Genomic DNA, 19,443 nt, shown 5'->3' with positions numbered 1-19,443 from the left:
ATAATTAAACAGATATAGAGGAGCATTTAACGTTTATCACTTTGATGCTTTGATAAATTGTTTCAAATAACCAACAATCTAATTATGATGATGCCACTAATTTAACAAAAAAAGGTGATTGTTTTTGTACAAAAATAGTTAATTGTAAACCTTTTGATTGTGTTTCTAGTAAAGTCTTTCAATATTTATAATATAAAAAAGCAAAATTATCAATATGATTTTGATTATGATGATTTCCTTTTTTCAACTTGCTGCTCCTTTGTTTCCTTTGATTTAATGGGCACCATGAGATTACAGGGGGAAGATGAGAGAGAGAGATAGAGATAGAGAGTGACAGAACTCAGGAAAAGTTACAGAAAGAAAGAGAGAGAGAAAATAATAGAAAGAGAATTGAAGACAAATGAATGAAAGAAAACAGGATCAACCATGTTAGTGGATTAGGATGAAATTAACCCATTGGGCTAACCCATTTGTATGTCCCATAAAATTTGAATCCATAAGAAGATTGCAAGATATCGGCTTGTTTTGGTCCTCGTGAGCCGTAAGTGTAAGGCAGTGGTACTACTCTTTGTCCCTCGATTTGGTGTAACAGGGGGGTGAAGATTCTCCATGCTTCTGAAAGTTCATCACTACGAACAAAGTGCATCTGAGATCCGACGAAAACGTCCAATAATAATCTTTCATATGCATCGGGTACTAATGCATCTTTATAACGATGTCTATAACTTAAATCCAGTTCAGTCTCTTCCATATTATCCATTGATAATCCTGGTGTTTTGGTCATTAATTTAAGATAAACAGCTTCACCGGGTTGCACTCGGATGACAAGTTCATTACGTTTACACTGTCCTTGGAAAATGTCACCGGAAATATCCTTATACTGAATACGGATTTCCGCTTTTCTTTCATTTAAAGCTTTACCACTTCGCAGGAAGAAGGGAACACCATCCCAACGTTCATTTTGAATGAAAGCCGCTGCCATTGCAAAGGTTGGTGTTATTGAATCTTTTGCGACGGTTGGATCATCTCGATAACCCTGCCTTGCCTCTGAACCCTCTTCGGCACATTCATCTCCGATGTATTGACCCAGAACAACGTCTTCCAATTTAATTGGTTGCATACTTCGTAGCACTTTGACTTTCTCGTTCCTTATATCTTCAGGGTCATTTGAAACTGGTCTCTCCATGGCAACCAGACAGAGAACTTGGAGAAGATGGTTTTGCATGATATCACGAATAATACCACTTTGATCGAAATAACCTCCACGACCATAGGTACCGAAAGGTTCTTTAAATGTAATCGTAACGGAGGAAATATTATCTCTGTCCCATGTGGAGGCGAAAATTTTATTCGCAAACCTAAGGGTAATCACATTTTGAACCATCTCTTTACCAAGGTAATGATCGATTCGATAAATTTGAGATTCATCGAATAGTGAAGCTAAATGTTTGGATAGTTCTTCCGATGAATCATAATCATGACCAAATGGTTTCTCGATGACAACTCTATTCCAACCAGTTTGAGTCATAACATGATGACGGATATTCTGGGCTACCGGCATGAAAACACTTTGGGGTAAAGCAAGATAAAACAATCTATTGGCAGCATTTCCACGACAAGTTTCAATTTCATTGGAAAATAAGTGTAATCTTTGAAAATCGCTTTCTTTATCATAAGTACCACTCAGGTAACTATTGAGGCTCCAAAATGCGTCCCAAAGTGATGTTTCTCCCGAATCAATTTTTACATGTTTGGCAACTTGTTCCTTAATTTGTTCAACTTGAATAGATGAACGAGCATAACCAATAACACGAACACTGGAATTGATGTTATTCCTTTTGAATAAGTTCCTGGAAATGGTTATAAGATCAACAAACAAAATGGAGGTAAAGGTAAAGAAGAAGAAGAAGAGAAAAAGAAAGAAAAACAATTAGTAAAACGTGTAACCAGTCATGAGAAAAAATTAACTACAATCCCACTTTAGAACAGACTTACTAACCATAAAGTGGGGTAGATCTTTTTCTTGGCCAGATCACCCTGGAAAGAGATAGAAGAGAGTGAAAAATACCATTAAAAACACAGGGCTGAATAAAGATCGAGGTTAATGGATTAAATCAGCGAAATCACCTTCAAGTCAAGTTAGAGGGTAAAGGGTACACACATTCCAACTGTACTTTGTTAATCTCTACTCATTCAAGATAATTAAAGTTAATGGTAGCAAAGTTATTAGTTAACAGGAACATGTTATTTTCACATATCCAATGTAAAGACATGGATACATGACAGGGTAATGATAAGATTAGATAAGGAAAAGAGGATTATAACACAAAGTGTGCAATTGACATTGAAAGGGAATGAAAGGAAAGGTGAATTAACTTGATTAATCCATGGAAAATTAAGCCGGTTAATTGAGAGATAATTAGAAAATTAAACCAGAAGATGAGTATTATTGACGTGGTGTTGAGTCTGAACATGTTCTCATCTCTCCGGTTTAAAGTAATTGTCATTTTCTACTCACCGAAGCTCCAAATATGATTACAGTTGTGTCAACCATTTTGATCGTTTAATTGAAGTAAAATAAAATATGATTTACAATCAAATTGTAATTAAAATAAGAAGATAAATTTAAACAAAAATAAACAAAACAAAACAAAAAGATAAACAAAGATCAACAATAATCAATAAGGAGAAGCAGAGGAAAAGTGAAGAGAATCACCAGAAGAGAAGAAGAGATGATGAGAGAGAGAGAAGAGGGAAAATGAAAGAAATGAAAGCGAGGTTAAATTGAAAAAGAATTAAGGAGAAAATAATTCGTTTAATTAGATGAATGATGTTAATTGTTGATATTTAAAAGAATTAAAGTTGAAAACAATTCACCATCACAAGTAAATGGAATCAACTGAAAGCAACAAATGTAAACCTTTTTGTCTCTTCTCTTGTTTTTCCTCTTCTTCTTTAATTTGTTTTCCTTTCTTTTTTTCTGTCTCTTTCTGTCTCCATCTCTCTCTCTCTCTCTCTCTCTCTCTCTCTCTCGTTTATGATTCTACCTGAAACTTTGAAACCCTCTCCGCCTCCTCATCTCACCTCACACTTTATATTCACATTACATTAGCACCTCCTCGATTCACAGAGTAAACACAATTAACGTATTCAGTTTACCTCAGTGTTCAGGCTCCTCCTTATCGGCTAAACTCTCACCGTTTAAAATAAACATTCAACGTGTTGGAGACATTTCTTGATTAACAAAAGAAATCAATTGTTGATCAACTGAATTAATTAACTATTTAGAATAATTTTCGATCTTTTGTCTCTCTCTCTCTCTCTCTCTCTTTTCAATGGGTTGTGAGTTGAAGGTTAAAGTCAGTTAGTGTTTCGTTTGTTTTTTGTTTGCTTCTCTTTCTCCTGGTGATTTATCAATTTAGTTTAAATTGTTCTAATTATATTTTCATTATTATCCATTAACAATTTAATTCATTTTGTTTCTTTTTTAGGTTAACTGAGTTAATCATCCATAAATCGTCACAATAATTGACCTCGACCCTTCTAGATCAAATTGTTACTTTTCTTGTCACTGAATTAATTTCGTGCAACTTTTGATTATTATATAATCTAAACTTTATCTGTTTAATTTCTTCTTTTAACAAGTTGAAGATAATAATAAATGATGATGGTAATTGTGAAGATAATAATGTGATAATAATATTCTGAAAAAAGGGGAGAAAATTGGGCTTAGACGATAATCAGTGAAGAAAAAAATGTTGACCTTGTAAAATCAATTTGATTACAACAGTAAGTACTTGAGGATTTTTGATTGGCAGCGTTAAATGTAAAAAAGATTAGTAAATGATTAACTCTTACATGATCACGCGTTGTTCATTTTCATAGTTACAAATTGTTAGAGGCGGACTTTTGCTGGATGATAATGAAGATAAACTTATCCAGAGTATTCTCGGTTTATTCTTGGTTAATTGTGTATCTTAATCCTTGTTGGATCATTTAGAATAATTAGAAAGGGAAATTATGATAAAAGACAAATTTAAAGTATTTAATTGTCTCTCATAAGAATTTCCTCGATCTTGTTATTCTTCAGTATTAACTGGTGATGGTGCTTGGTGCATGTGCCCTCCTAGGTTGACATTATTACGATTTTGGGTATTTTTCTCTTTGTTCTTTTGTTGCTCTTCCTTGAGATCTCGAAGGTACTTTACTAAAACGTCGCTGCGCACATTTGGTTTTTCAGCGAGGGTAATTAAATGTCGTCCGAGGTGAAATTTACGTTTAAGTTCTAACGCAGTCGGACTGGGGGTCTAAGTAAAAAAAAAAAATGGATTGATTATCAATTTTCACAAGAACATTAAATAGAAACTTACATAGTTTTTGGCCTTTTCCATCATCCGTTCTGCTATCATTCTTGCCTCTTTCAAGATTGATTTCTTGATACCGGCACTTTCAGCTATTTTCAATCCATATAAAGGATCCAAATTGTCACTGTCACTCAAACGATGATCATCAGAAAAATAATGAGTTGTGACATTTGGGTACATTGAGTCCATTTGATCCAACGAGGAATAGTGTGTTGCAAAAAGAACGAAAGATTTTGAAGGGAGAAATGTTTCAATGACAGACCAACTGACAGCTAATCCCTCTTCATAGGAAGTACCTTTTCCAAGTTCATCAATGATAATTAGGCTGTTATCAGTATAGTTGTCGAGTATATATTTAATCTCCTTCATTTCATTTGTGAATGTTGAACAATTACTTTCAATTTCATCATCATTTCCAACACGAGTGAAAATTTGATCCGTTAATCTAAATGATGCTCTCTCAGCAGGTATAAAGCAACCACATTGCGCCATAATTTGAAGAATGCAGATCTGCTTGAGGAATGTTGATTTTCCACTCATATTGGGACCACGTAAAATCCAAATATTATTATCATTAGATAAAAAAGCGTCATTGCTTATCGCAGTAACTTTATTGCCACCCAATAAAAATGGATGACATCCTCCTTTTATTACCATTGTCGTCTTAAAATCAGGTCGAACCATATTGTGTTTGGAGCTTGCCATACTGAACGATAAGAGCAAGTCTATGAAAGCGACGATTTCGGTCAGTTTATGGAGGCAGCCAATTTTTTCACGAATCGCAGAAAAAATCTCCGCGAGTATCTCATAACTAGTGTTGAAAATATCTTCCAATGCCAATGAGATGTGTGAATTGTTTTGCATCATCTCGACTGTGGTAAAATACATAGTTTTACCTCTTTTTTGAACACGAACAAATTCAACCGGTACATGGTTATCCATATCAGGTCGATCAGCAAGGTTCATGGTCATATGATAACCTCTAGTAGCGTTGACATTAATTTTGATGGGAAGATTGTATTTTAATTTGAGTGAATCAACATAACGGCTCATATCCTCGATCGCTCGATTGTAAATTTGTCTCTTTTTATCCAAAAATCCATTAATTTCCTGCTTGATGGCAAACACTTTTTGATGTTTAATGTTTAATGCACCTTTCACTAGTTTACAATCCTTACTGATTGCAGTGTTGATAATTGTAGCAATTGCATCGAAATTTGGATCATCTAATAAGTAATGATAATGTTGAAAGATTGAATGTTGAGCCGAATTTAATTGCTCTCGAAGTGGCTTGATAAGATCCAATGTATGCCGAAGGTATATTAATGCTTCCACTCTTTTTTCTCCAGCTTTCCAGCTTTTTGTTTTCGGTTCACAAATTAATGCTGATATAATCGATTCAAGGTCAAGAAATTTAGATATAATTTCCGATGTATTGAAATGAAACTGTGGATTGGTAAGTATTTCACTAATTAGATCATATCTTGGCTCAATAGTTTTAACATCACTCGATGGTTCACGGATCGTAGCTCTTAAAAGTCGGTAACCGACCTTGGTCTTGGTGTAATTGAGAAATTGTAATAAAGTTCCCTCCGTTTTACCTGTTGCTTGATTCACAATGATTTCTAATGATTTAGCAGTTGTTGGATCAATAGAGATTGTCTGCTCAGATCCAGCGTAAACAATTTTGATAGAGTTCGGTGCAAGAGTAACATTTTGAACAAATTCCAGGTATTTTATCAAAGCTGCAGCAGCCGCGAGACAATAGTACTTTTCCTTAGCTTCAATTTCGACTGCGTTCTTGAAGTCGTGGGCACAAAGCTGTGTAATCGCTTTAAAACCAACCATATCATTGAAACATTTTCTATCTACTTTGGTGACGGTGATGGTGTTATTAAAATTCAGGAGAAGTTCGAGTAAATTTTTGTTAGCTCCTTCACCACAGGTTGATGACACTATGATCTCAGCTGGGTCCAGAATTTCAAGCTTGGTAAACAGTCTTGAATAAGTACAGCCATCAGGAAATTGAAAAAGTTTCAAAGTTGAACCAACAGCATCCATGGAAGCCAAACCTATTTCACCTTTAGCATTACCACGACCCTCAGCAATTGCAATTATTGTTGATTTAGTTCTGTTACCAGATATACTTGAAGGTCCACTAATTGAGCCGGTGGTTGAGTTGGCACGAAAGTCACTAATAGAAACCAGCGAATTCCAATCTCTATTTCTAATAGATTCAGTTTCAAAACTGTCCACACCAAAGATTGGAAGGTCTTTAATTATTAAAGAAAAAACAAACAATAAAATCTTAATTAATAAACAAATAAAAAAGATGGAAAAGAAAACAATTAAAACAAACACTCACCATACTTTGAACCCATAATCAAAACTATGAACCAACACTTTGACCACAAGAGATATGAGAAAGAATCGATTACAATCAAACGTTTAATCCACCAACAATTAATTGTTAACCGTTCTAATATTTGTCAAATTAAAGAAAATCTGAATAAAAACTTAATCGAAACAATTAACAAATAAATACAATTAAGATAAGAAAAGAAAACGAAAAGCGGATTAAGCTAAATAGAACATTAAAAAATTCTACAAATGTAGTTACTCATTAGAATAATAGATGTCGCTGTTTTTCGGGTTTCGGACGAAAATTTAATTTTATTGATCAATAAATGATTAGAAATTTTGAAGCAATTAGTTTTCGAACACTTTATTGATTAATTATATCTACATGAAACGGTTGGTTATACGATTTTTTTGTTCTTATAAATGGTTAACATTCATTGTTTTGCTTTGATGATGTTAATCAAGGGAAAGAAAAATCAATGTTCACAATTTGTTGATACATAATTTTAATAAAATGAATGACAATTGAGAGATTTTGAAAAAAAGAGGTGAAACAAGGCGATTTCATCTAAATTTTAATTACAATTAACAAATGAGTAGCCAAATGGTGATTGAGATGAGATCAAGGTGACTTTTATTTTTCTCCAGTTCTTGTTGATAGTTTTAGTGGAAAACAATTAACTAGGATCAGCGATTGAAACAATTAAGTTCAATTGAAAAGTGGTTGAAAAATCTGAAGAATCATTAATACCGTGGGAGTTTAAGTAATAGAAAAACTTTAAACTGGGAAAAGATTTTTAAGAATTTTAGATTAAATTTAATTTCAATTTTTCATTTAATGACTAATTTCGACTGTACAAAGTTTAATTTACTTAAATTTCGAAAACACCATCTAACGAGGTCGGAATCTGAAAGCTGCTCTAGCGCCCATTTTCCCAATCTTTTTCCTTTCAGCGACTCGACGATCTTTAGTTAACAGTCCAGCTAATCTCATTTTCTCAATCATTGATTCATCAACGAAACTGACCAATGCCAAAGAGATTCCATGTCTAATTGCTCCCGCTTGAGATGCTTCACCCACTCCACTCACTTTTGCTTCGATATCAACTTTATTTATCATATCAGTGAATAGAAGTGGAAATAAAATTTGATGTCGCTCTTTGAATTGAGGAAAATAAAGGATATCGTAACCATTTATCTCGATGGTTCCATTTCCATTGCCCCAAACGGTCACTTGAGCTTTACAATGTTTTCTAAGACCTGTTGAGATAACGAGAGAAACAGAGATTTAGATTTTGATCATAAATTTTGGACAAAATTTCATCTTTTCATTTCATTGACTCTTTACCTTCGGCTTGGACATAAGGTCGACCTTCTTCATTGAAAGTGATTGGAGCTACACTCAAAGTGGCCATTTTTTGTTCTAATTTGACACGAAATTTCATTAAAAATTCTTTGCAATCTTTAGAATAAGGATGAGCTGTTAATCGTTCTAATCCAGAGGTTAATATATTCCAAAGATCAGCTGTGACTTTTTCATTATAATTATAAGAATATTCTTTCATGGTGAGCCAACGAGAACCAGTGAGATCTACTTTGGCCGAAGGTGGAGGATTCAAGACACCGTTACGGATCATTTGGTCTTTCAATTCATCGCATTTTCGATATTCATCATAAAGAAGGTGCATGTGTTCATAGAAAATGGGTTTGTTGGTGTAAGCTAAGAAATGAAAAGGTCTTCCTGTGTTGTCGAAATCTGCACTTCCCGTTTTTGGATAAATTTCCTCTGGTGTAAGAAGAGCAGGACGATTAGGAAGAGAAAACAAACCACTTGGAAGAAGATATTCAATTGCTTCCTAATAACAGAAAAAAGAATAACGAAAATTATGAGACAATAGAAAACAAAGAAAGAAACAATTAGATGAATGAAATTTACTCACTTTGATGTTTTTCTCGGTCATGTTGTGATAATCAAAACCCATTAAATTGGCAAGATGTCGTTTCCCCAACTCATATTCATCTCGCTGTTTATTAATCAATTCAGCATTTTGTCGAGCTTTTTCCAAGTAAAGTTTCATGGATAAACTAATTTTTTCCAATTTTCCAAGACCCAAATCAGATAATTTCTGTGAAGGTTTTCTCAGTAAATCTTTAGGTAGTTTTCCTTTTGAAGAAGATTCAATTTTCATAGATTGTGATGAAGATGCTGATGAAGGTGAAGGTGTAGAAGAAGATGAAGAGGAACTAGAAAAGATCCGTTTATGCACGGAAATACACGAAAGCAGACTCTTTCTAGAGTACATATCGAAACCTGAACAATTAAATTAAATCTAAAAAATTGAGAAAAAAACAATCACATTGTTTACATTAGAAAATGTTCCGATAGTCAACAGATGGCAACAGTTTCCATTCGCTTGATAGAAACCACTTTTTCAATTCTAAACAATTAAGTAGAAAATATTAATTGTTCAAAATTTAATCAAATTAATCACATACACATTATACAAAAACAATTAATTATGATGAGGCACGAGACAAAATTAGCCCATTCAAGTGAATTTTAAAGACAGAAAGCAAATAAACGATTCGAGTGATTTTTCATCTAAATTGTAACTTAATTAATGCAAATTGATTTTGATCAAACTAATTTTCAAATAAATGAGAGAAAATTGATTGATACTAATTTTGATTAAGAAATCAATAGTGTTTTAAAATCCTTTTGATTAAATCATTTATGATTATATTGCATATCTAATCCTAAATTAATTTTCTAGTTTTTAACTTTAATTGTAATTGGTAAACTTTTTTTCCTTTACCTTATCAAAATTGTAATGATAAATTGTCATCAATTGATTCCTAATGATCCAGTTTAACTGTAAGGTTTCAATTAACAATCACGCGATGATTAACTCAATCACGAATGATATTAATATCTTGCTAAATTTATTAATAGTAATTCAAGTTGATTAAGTTGATATTAGCTTCCTGTAAGATGTTCAGGTAAAATCTAATAGATTGTTGTTAACGATTAACATTTGATGGTTAAGGTGAATTAAATCTGATTGTTATACTTTAATCATCCTGAGAATTGAATTTTCCAATTTCTAACCTAACAATTATATTTACCCAACCCAACAATCAAATTGAAAATTGTACTTGGAAATATAAAAGGTAAACGACTCAATTATATTGGCCAAATATTTGACAACAATCAAACAGCAATCAAGATGATTTTGATGATCAATTGATGATAACCTTTGATGATAATCTAATTGTAATTGAAAAACTATATCAACTCAATTAATAAAATGTCGATGATGAAAAAAAAAGAGTAAAAATAATAAGATATTATTAGTTGATATCGAGATGAATCAAAACTTTGATCGTAATCATGATCAATACAATGTTTACAATTGAGATAAATTTAACTTCATCTCTCCATAGGGAACGATAATTAAGTTAACAATTTACCTTGGATTTCAAATTAATCAGCAGCTCAAACAAACCCTTTTCTCAATTGATTGGAATTGGTGAATTGATAATTTAGTAATTCTTTCATTCTTTTACATATAAGATCAGACATTTAATTTCGAATTAATCATGAGTTAATTATACAATTTCTCTGACAAAATTAACTTATGTTGACACAATTTACTTCGTAACCTTTTGAAAAATGAACAATTAACTTGATAATTACGTTAGTTAATTGAGAGTAAATTATTTCTTTCGCTTCAGAGATGAATCAAAATATGAATAAATATTAATATGAAAAATTAACAGGGAATTTTTTTCTTCTCTTCCTGTAACCTGTGAATTCTGAAAGGTTTTTCAGTTCTAATGAACGATTTTCATCTGGGAGTTAACCTGAAGCCTTCTGGGGATGGAGTAAGATGAAGGATGATGATGATGATGATGAGTAAAGATGAATGAGCTGAGTTGAATCAGAACTTTTTTTTCATGAGAAAATAGTAGCTCTCTGATTCTATCCCTATTCTAGTTTATCTTCATCATGTTTACTGTTATTCAATGAACACAATGTTCACAATTTTCACCATCCTTTTCATGTAAGAGGAAGACAAACAAAGAGTGAGAAAAGAGAGAGAGAGTGAGAGATATTGAGAGAGACAAAAGAAAACATTATCTTCTCTGAATCTCATCAGAATTTTCATCTTCTTTTCTTCCATGTAAATTGTTTACTTCTAAGTGTAACTTTGATTCTACTTTGTTGCTCAATCAATTAATATGATTAACTTGATCATCAACAGATTGGCAAAGGAAAATTTATCCATTAGTCAATGTAAATTGTTTCAATCATCATGTTTTAAATCAATCAACTGAATCAACAAATCGATTTTAAATCACAGTTAGTAAACTCACTTGTCCATATTAGTTACGATCAGAAAGAAAAGTTAATTCAATTAAAAAGTAATATTTACATTTATCATCATAATTATAATCAACTCATCTGTTTCATAAGTTTTCATCAATTTAATTATCATCAAGTGAAAAATAATAATTTCTGATTAACTAATCACCTTCTATGTGTCCAAGTGATCAGTGTCCTTAACCAGAAACAATCAGATAATCAAGAAAAGAGTCCGTATAAATTGTTGATTTGATCTAAATCATCTGAATCAAATCTTATCGAAACATAATCATCTAACTATGTTAGCTAACTTAACTGATGAATCTTAAGGCAACTTTTACTTGACAACTAATTTTTTGTTAACTATTATCATCGATACGTTTAAATCATGACAGTTGCAGGAAATTAGATTATAAATAATCAAGTAAATCACACAAATTGTCACTAAGTATACAAAAGATTGTTAATTGTCGATTGTACTGAGAATTACAATCAAAGTAAAAACTTTTGTTAAGACAATGATTAAGAAAAAAACAAGCGTTGACAATTTGGAATTGATTTGATTATTGTTTACTAAAAGTAATTAAATGTTTGAAGATTTGATAAAAGCAGAAAAAAAAACTTGGATCGTCTTTGATATATTTAATTGTCTTATTGTTTATCCTTTGATTAATTAAATTTGATCACATCAATTGATGATTGTTTGTTTACAATTTAACACTCAATTTAGAAACAAACTTTTCCTGTTAACTTTGATTGAGGTCAAATGAAAACTATTAATTTAATCATAAAACAATAAGTAAAAGTAATTAAGATGATGATGAGTGAATGGTAATGATTAACAACACGTGCTAATTAGACCTCAAGCCTGACCTTTCCTATTAAAATTTAGATACAATTGCTTAACTAAATTGCGATTGTTGGAATAGTTTCTTTTTACTTTGATTATTTCAAGGAAAATAAACATCTAATCATGATGATAATGATGAAATTTTAATCAGTTTCTCTTTCTAAACTATAATAGTTTAATAATTGTTCATTTTCCTTAAGAAAACATTAGCTTCTTCATGTTTAATTTGATTGTAATCATTTTCAGAGACACAATTCATTCCCTTCTCTCATTTACTTATTTATTAGAAAATTAATCAATTTTACAAGTATAACTTTCGTTTATTCTCCTTACATGTATTATTGCCAATAATTGTTCAAACAAGTCATTATTGATCAATTAATCTAACCACGAGCTCGTCGAAATAAATCCGAAACACAAATCGCACAGTAAAAGTTGATTGTTTAAATCAATGTTATTTTTTAATTCGTTACTGATCAGTTGAAGTCTTGGGTTTAAGCACAAGTCGTCGAGTTAGTGTAAAGATACTCGTTACAAACGCTTCTTTCTTCTTTGAATCAGAAGATTCGTGATTGATTTTCATAAAAATATCAATTATTGATAATTTCGAACCAAACTCGTTAATATTATTTACTAGAGTTTGTATGTACGAGGATTGAGAATATGAAACAAAGAAATCAGGAGATAATCCAATTTTGAAATGTAAACCTAGAATTTCGGGTTCATAATGTTTAATCAACGCCTCTCCATCAAGAAAGCCCTTATGACGCATCCATTTACATTTATAAGGAAATAACTGAGAAAAAATCCATAGAATAATTAGTGGAAAATTTAGATAATTATCAATGAACTGACCTGAATGAAACACAATTTCGGTTTCCCAGCCAATGTAGGGCACTTTTTGCGTTGAAAAGTTTGGAAAGAATTCCAAGTGAAAGTTTCTCATCTTTAGCCGATAAACCTTGATCCATTTTAAGGGTAATAAAACAGAAAACCAAACAATCAGCATCCGAATGATCTTCTTTCGATACTTTGTGAATAAAAAATAATTTAGAAAAGGTTTAAACAAAAGAGTTAGTAATAGTGCTTTGATATCAAGGTTATTCTGATCATCAAATGATTCTGAAACCTTATTCTCACTGAATGACCAGAATGACCTCGATTTGGAATCTCTTTTTACTTACACGCTTCAAGAACCAATTTGATTTCGGCTTTCTTGAGATCTTCATGAATGAACACTTCGAATCCTAAACCTCCAAAACAAGATTCCAATGACCGAACATCATTTTCATTCTCTGGATGATCATTCATTTTTTTGAAACACTTTTCAACCATATCGAAATGCTTGTGATTGAATATTATACATTTTCCTCGACGTTGATGGTTCATCGAGTATTCAAAACTTGAGCCAGAGAAAGATCGAGCGGGCTGGGAACTAATTTCACAAATGGTACGAAAAAGAAAATGATAATTAATCAATTACAATTTAAGATTATTAAAGTTGATCTTTTCTCTCTTCATGTTTCTCTTGTTTAGTTTAATGTTTCTTTTGTCTTCATCTCTTTTAAAATTTACTTCGGATGGACCGGAAATTGCTCACATATTGTACGAAAATTAACTAAATTGTGACATCGAGAAAAATTATTAGAAACTCTAGCAATTTAAAATCAATTCGATACCATTTGACAATCGTGATAGAAAGACAATCATTAGACAATTCAAATTGCGATCCATTCAATTCCTAACCATTTAGATTGGGTATTCTTGTTTCTAATGTGTTTGTATATTTTAGAGAAAAATATTTAGATACCGAAGCTAGTCGAAACACTGACGACTGACTCGCAAGTTTTTGCGACTCACTAGTCGACTCAAACTTAAGAAATTAATTGAATTCAAACAGAGAAAAAAGTTTGGTATAAGCCTTGTAAGATTTCCCTTTGAAAACTGCATTTTCACATTTCTCTGGGGCTAATTGAAACTTTTTATACAAAATTCAAAACCAGAAAATCTATCAGTTGGTAAACTTGATTTTTGAATGGACGATATGACTCGAAATTCAAATTAATTTTGCATTTAAGTCGACTAACTTCAGTCGACCGAGTTGATTGATTTTCGGCTTCGACTCGAGTCGCTTGCTGATCGACTGACTGAATGACTCGATCGACTAGCTTCAGTATCTAAAAATATTCAAATAAATCAACAGGTGATTATTTCGCTCAATTAGTTAATCATTCATTCATTTTCCACTAAAATCATGTCTGGATTTGCTGATCTCGAATCAACGAAAAACTCGCATAGACCTCGACATTTATCAAAGGAATTGGTTGATGACAGTGGACAGATAATGATAATTTCTCCTCCTTCATCTCACTAATTATGAAAAATATTCAAATTAAATTACTTACGAAGTTTCTGGTTGGTCCATTTTAGTACCTTCAGGGTCTCAACTGAATTTTATCAATGAATTAAATGATGAAGATTTGAAAATTATAACAGTTTTTAGTGATCAAGTGACTAAGCGGTGAGTTGATGATTGTAAGGAAAGCCAATTGTAATCAAAATCACTATTTTCCTAAATTAATTACTCCGAATCAATGAATTGGTACAAAAACTAGATAGTGTGTGACTTTTTCACTGTCCGAAATAATGAATTAATTGAGACAAAACCACAAAATTAATAAATGAAGCAGAAAATTGTACAAAAACAACATTAACATCAATAGGACTGATAATGTTTGACTGCATGAGTTAGAGATGGGCGATATTATCGATATCGATATTTTTGTCGATTTTTATCGATACAAAAAAAGAATATCGATTAATCGTTCTGTTTCTATTTGCTCGTTCTTTTTACCATACATGTGATTCTTGAAGATTTTTTGGTAAGACTCAAGATATTTCCATCAGCTCGATATTTTCACTTTGAGCTGATTTTTTCGGCTTAAAGTTCAAGCTACATATGAAAATGGACTTAATTGTTCAATTAATTGTGGTTCTGGTCAGTTTTTTTACTCTTTTGAATTGTACTCAAACTTTTTGCTCTTTTTATTGCGAAAATGAGATTAGCTGGACTGTTAACTAAAGATCGTTGACACGCTGAAAGGAAAAAGATTGGGAAAATGGGCGCTAGAGCAGCTTTCAGATTCCGACCTCGTTAATACTATTACATGTATTTCCTAGTTATAGTAAATCAAATTTTATAAGTCCGAAATTAGTCAGCTAATAAAAAAAAGAAATTGAAATTAAATTTGAATTCGATTTTTCCCACTATTTCACGAGTCAAAATGACAATTTACTGAAATAGACTTGAATTTTCGGTGTCGTAGGATAGGCCACTGATAATTGGAAAGTTCCGTTAGGTTGAATCTCTGATTTAAACTCGCTGGTCAATATAGCTAAATAATGGTAATCATTACAAGGTGGTCTATTGAATTTCTTTGAACAATTGGCATACATCTCCTTTTCTGACCGATTAGTAAACCAGCCGCTCTCAAATTCTGGCCTCATTTTGACATAGCTTCGACTGAACCATGATTTATACTCAGCGAATGAAACATTCATGATACAATGTCTCATGCAAGTTTTAATATGATTACAATCATATTGTTCGTAATAAAGACAATCGGTATCATAAGGTGGTGGAAGACGAGTAACTGCCGTTCGTTTGAAAGTGGCCACTGCTTGATTATTAACCTCAGTATCGAATTGTAAGAAGCTGGGATTTCCTAGAGATTCCTCTAGTTCGGCATAAGTGTGAGTGATATAAATCCCAATTCTTTTAGTTTTAATTACCGAAGTGTTGAAAGTAACATCCAACATCCATTTACCAACAACGAGCTTCTGTTCGTAATAAACTTGTTTGGGTAAACTTTCAAAGTACGAATAACACTTAGAGTATAATGAGACATATTCAACGGTGTAGTTATAAAACTCTAAGCAAGGTTGGAATTGGTAGGTTGTACTGTTTAGAACTGTACACTCATGTTAATGTTTGGGTCACAAGGTCATTTCCCGAAGGACACCTTTATAGGTCATTTTTGACGGTCGGCGGCTTAAGAAACAAATGACCTGAGAGATGAGTACTGATCTTATTTTTAAAGATTTTGCTCGTCGTCGTCAAGAAAGTGAAGATCTCGAATAGATTAACCTTTCAAGACAAAAACCCTTTTCAATTGTACATTATTGTTTCAATCGCTTATCAGAGTTAATTGTTTTTCTCTTTCCTTTTCCTTTTTTCTTTTCATTTCGAAGTATCAAAAGAAGATCATTCGAACGCGGAATGTTTGGTTGTTAGCATTCAAACTCACGGAAGCTCGAGATATTTATGTGCTTTCAATGGCAAATATAAAGCTGAAATATTTTTCGACTCTTTCAATGCCGAAAATTTTTGATTGTGTTGTGAGTGTTGAGCTAATTGAATATATCGGAATTTTTTCTTTGTCACTCCTATTATCATTCATTTCATTGTTATTAGGCTTGTTGTGGTCAAAAAGTAGATCATGGTTTCGAAAAAATCAAAATGATAATATTATTGAAAAAAGAATCGCCTGAAGAATCATCTAGAGAAGAGGAAGGAGATTAACCTGAAGAACCACCTGAAGAATCATCTGAAGAAGAGAGAGAAGATGAACCTGACTCTTCAATACGTATTGAGTACAAAAACCCAGTTATGGCTGATTATTGGGTCACATATTCTTGTTGGGATGGATATGGCTGCCATAATGGGCGCTGGTTCTTTAAACCACTAACCAAGATGTTAACAAAGTTTGCAGAAACAACATCTTTGTTTGAGATCATTTGTTTGGTAAATGCTGAGATTGCAAACCGTTTTACCGGTTTGGAAAATGAAAAGCAAATGCCAAATGGTGATTGAGTTCAAGGTGACTTTTATCTGTCTCCAGTTCTTGTTGATAGTTTTAGAGGAAAACAATTAACTCTGATCAGCGATTGAAAAAATTAAGTTCAATTGAAAAGTGGTTTTTGTCTTGGAAGGTTAATCTATTCGAGATCTTCACTTTCTTGACGACGACGAGCAAAATCTTTAAAAGTAAGATCAGTACTCATCTCTCAGGTCATTTTTCTTAAGGCACCTTAAGGTCACATGTTCTTGTTGAGGTAGATATGTCTGTTATATAGGATTTTGTTTCTTTAAAAACTAACCAAGATGTTAACAAAGTTTGCAGAAACAACATCTTTGTTTGAGATCATTTGTTTGGTAAATGCCAACATCAACATTTACCTTAACTAAGCGACTTATTCTTAGACCAAAAAATCAGAATTGAACTAGTTCTGAACAATTCAATTACTTTTTCTTACAGAAAACTGTCCAATAATTTCTCTTCAAAAAAATTCTGAAGTAGATCGATTTACAGCCAATGTTTGTCGCCGACAACGAACTTGAAAAACCTCAGAAACGCAATTCGGTGGCCATGGCGATCCGAAAGTTACAATACACTCTTCCATCGCCCTGTGGACGTCAACCCTCATCAATTGTTTCAAAGGTAAATTTATATATTATATTATTCATCATTTACACATTCATATACATCTAATTATCTAATCATTGGTAAATTTATTCAACCATTCATGTTGATCAAAAATTAATGCGAAAAAAAATATGATTACATTGATACTATTCACATTGTGAATCGTTTATCAGAATCCTATTCATGAGATGATTATTATTATATTTATCTGGAGTTAGTATTATTATTACCTCCATTCATAAGTGTTATCATAGTTGGATAATCACTTGAATATGATTAATACACTTCTATTAATCATGATGGTGGAAAATGTTGATTAGTTCAATCAACATATCAAATGATAATCTTATTTTCAATCGCAATTGCAATTGAAATTGTAAATTTTCATTGATTAGGGAATCAAATTAACATCAAAATAATTTTGTTTTTTACTCTCATTACATTTTGTGTTTGACTTTTTTGTTTTAAATTGCTGAGTAAAAATAAATAACCAGTAGAGGTAAACAGGTTGTTGATGATCAGTTGATTGTTAAGGAATCAAATGATAAAATCCGATGACTTGACAGTTACAATTTAATGCTGATTGTAAATTTGTACCTCGACAATCAATCGACTAACATTATGATTAGCTGATCGAAGGTAGTTACAGTAAAATAGTCAAGAGATTAACAGGTTGCCTCGACAAACAATTGACTAACATACATTATGTATTATGTTAGCTAATCGAAGACAGTTACAATGAAAGTTAATTGAGAGTTGACTAACGGGAGATAATGAAAAGTTAGTCAAGAGATTAACAGGTTGTCGATTGAATTTTTTTAATTATGGTGATCGGAAAGTTGCTAATCCATGTGAAGTAAATTGATTAAGTCGCACAGGTTTCGAAGTGACCTCATCTTCAGTCCATCCTTTCGAAATAACTGAAATTTTGGCTCGTAAGGGTGACCCATGAGTACGTAGATTATTCTGTAATTGATTCTGCTTCTTTTGAAAGATATAATTTATCGATTCCCGAATAAGACGATCAGACTTTCGCATGCACCAAACAATAACCATAAGCAGCGATATTCCAGTCCAGAGATAGAACATTCCACCAAAAAAGACGACCATATCAATGAATTTAAATCGGGGATTGAAATAGACTTCAATTTTCGGTGTCGTAGGATAGGCCACTGATAACTGGAAAGTTCCGTTAGGTTGAATCTCCGATTTAAACTCGCTGGTCAATATAGCTAAATAATGGTAATCATTACAAGGTGGTCTATTGAATTTCTTTGAACAATTGGCATACATCTCCTTTTCTGACCGATTAGTAAACCAGCCGCTCTCAAATTCTGGCCTCATTTTGACATAGCTTCGACTGAACCATGATTTATACTCAGCGAATGAAACATTCATGATACAATGTCTCATGCAAGTTTTAATATGATTACAATCATATTGTTCGTAATAAAGACAATCAGTATCATAAGGTGGTGGAAGACGACGAACTGCCGTTCGTTTGAAAGTGGCCACTGCTTGATTGTTAACCTCAGTATCGAATTGTAAGAAGCTGGGATTTCCCAGAGATTCCTCTAGTTCGGCATAAGTGTGAGTGATATAAATTCCAATTCTTTTAGTTTTAATTACCGAAGTGTTGAAAGTAACATCCAACATCCATTTACCAACAACGAGCTTCTGTTCGTAATTAACTTGTTCAGGTAAACTTTCAAAGTACGAATAACACTTAGAGTATAATGAGACATATTCAACGGTGTAGTTATAAAACTCTAAGCAAGGTTGGAATTGGTAAGTTGTACTGTTTAGAACTGTACACTCATGTTAATGTTTGGGTCACAAGGTCATTTCCCGAAGGACACCTTTATAGGTCATTTTTGACGGTCGGCGGCTTAAGAAACAAATGACCTGAGAGATGAGTACTGATCTTATTTTTAAAGATTTTGCTCGTCGTCGTCAAGAAAGTGAAGATCTCGAATAGATTAACCTTTATAGGTCATTTTAAGATCACTCTGTGTA

General features: G+C 32.4%; 5 protein-coding genes across 6 annotated transcripts; all 5 read right to left on the bottom strand.

Moving 5' to 3' along the window:
- Positions 1-15: 15 nt before the first annotated feature.
- Positions 16-2,704, bottom strand: LOC128391156 (glucose-6-phosphate 1-dehydrogenase-like). The gene is made up of 3 exons (XM_053351003.1): positions 2,519-2,704; positions 2,000-2,037; positions 16-1,850 (listed from the first exon to the last, which is right to left on the bottom strand). Exons 1-3 carry the CDS (start codon positions 2,552-2,554, stop codon positions 449-451), a joined length of 1,476 nt encoding a protein of 491 aa, XP_053206978.1. The 5' UTR covers positions 2,555-2,704; the 3' UTR covers positions 16-448.
- Positions 2,705-3,157: 453 nt separating this feature from the next.
- Positions 3,158-7,205, bottom strand: LOC128391153 (mutS protein homolog 4-like). Its single transcript, XM_053350999.1, has 3 exons — positions 6,730-7,205; positions 4,371-6,637; positions 3,158-4,307 (listed from the first exon to the last, which is right to left on the bottom strand). Exons 1-3 carry the CDS (start codon positions 6,743-6,745, stop codon positions 4,080-4,082), a joined length of 2,511 nt encoding a protein of 836 aa, XP_053206974.1. The 5' UTR covers positions 6,746-7,205; the 3' UTR covers positions 3,158-4,079.
- A 137-nt stretch (positions 7,206-7,342) lies between these two features.
- Positions 7,343-9,060, bottom strand: LOC128391158 (28S ribosomal protein S9, mitochondrial-like). Of its 2 annotated transcripts, XM_053351006.1 has the most exons (4): positions 8,666-9,060; positions 8,074-8,581; positions 7,598-7,985; positions 7,343-7,508 (listed from the first exon to the last, which is right to left on the bottom strand). In XM_053351006.1, the coding sequence occupies exons 1-3, from the start codon at positions 9,026-9,028 to the stop codon at positions 7,618-7,620; spliced, it is 1,239 nt and encodes a 412-aa protein (XP_053206981.1). In that variant the 5' UTR covers positions 9,029-9,060; the 3' UTR covers positions 7,343-7,508; positions 7,598-7,617. The 2 variants fall into 2 exon arrangements, with proteins under 2 accessions (XP_053206981.1, XP_053206980.1); XM_053351005.1 differs by lacking the exon at positions 7,343-7,508 and having other exon boundaries at positions 7,520-7,985; positions 8,666-9,059.
- A 3,139-nt stretch (positions 9,061-12,199) lies between these two features.
- Positions 12,200-13,385, bottom strand: LOC128391167 (caspase-6-like). The gene is made up of 3 exons (XM_053351018.1): positions 13,126-13,385; positions 12,797-12,971; positions 12,200-12,737 (listed from the first exon to the last, which is right to left on the bottom strand). Exons 1-3 carry the CDS (start codon positions 13,328-13,330, stop codon positions 12,677-12,679), a joined length of 441 nt encoding a protein of 146 aa, XP_053206993.1. The 5' UTR covers positions 13,331-13,385; the 3' UTR covers positions 12,200-12,676.
- A 4,741-nt stretch (positions 13,386-18,126) lies between these two features.
- Positions 18,127-19,424, bottom strand: LOC128391239 (uncharacterized). Its single transcript, XM_053351090.1, has 2 exons — positions 19,412-19,424; positions 18,127-19,235 (listed from the first exon to the last, which is right to left on the bottom strand). Exons 1-2 carry the CDS (start codon positions 19,422-19,424, stop codon positions 18,250-18,252), a joined length of 999 nt encoding a protein of 332 aa, XP_053207065.1. The 3' UTR covers positions 18,127-18,249.
- Positions 19,425-19,443: the final 19 nt, after the last annotated feature.

This window comes from Panonychus citri, unplaced genomic scaffold (genome assembly GCF_014898815.1).
Source record: "Panonychus citri isolate SS breed McGregor unplaced genomic scaffold, ASM1489881v1 Contig00134, whole genome shotgun sequence".
Lineage (NCBI taxonomy): Eukaryota > Metazoa > Arthropoda > Arachnida > Trombidiformes > Tetranychidae > Panonychus > Panonychus citri.
The sequence above is the reverse complement of the archived record's forward strand: the minus strand, read 5'-3'. Positions and strand labels throughout refer to the sequence as shown.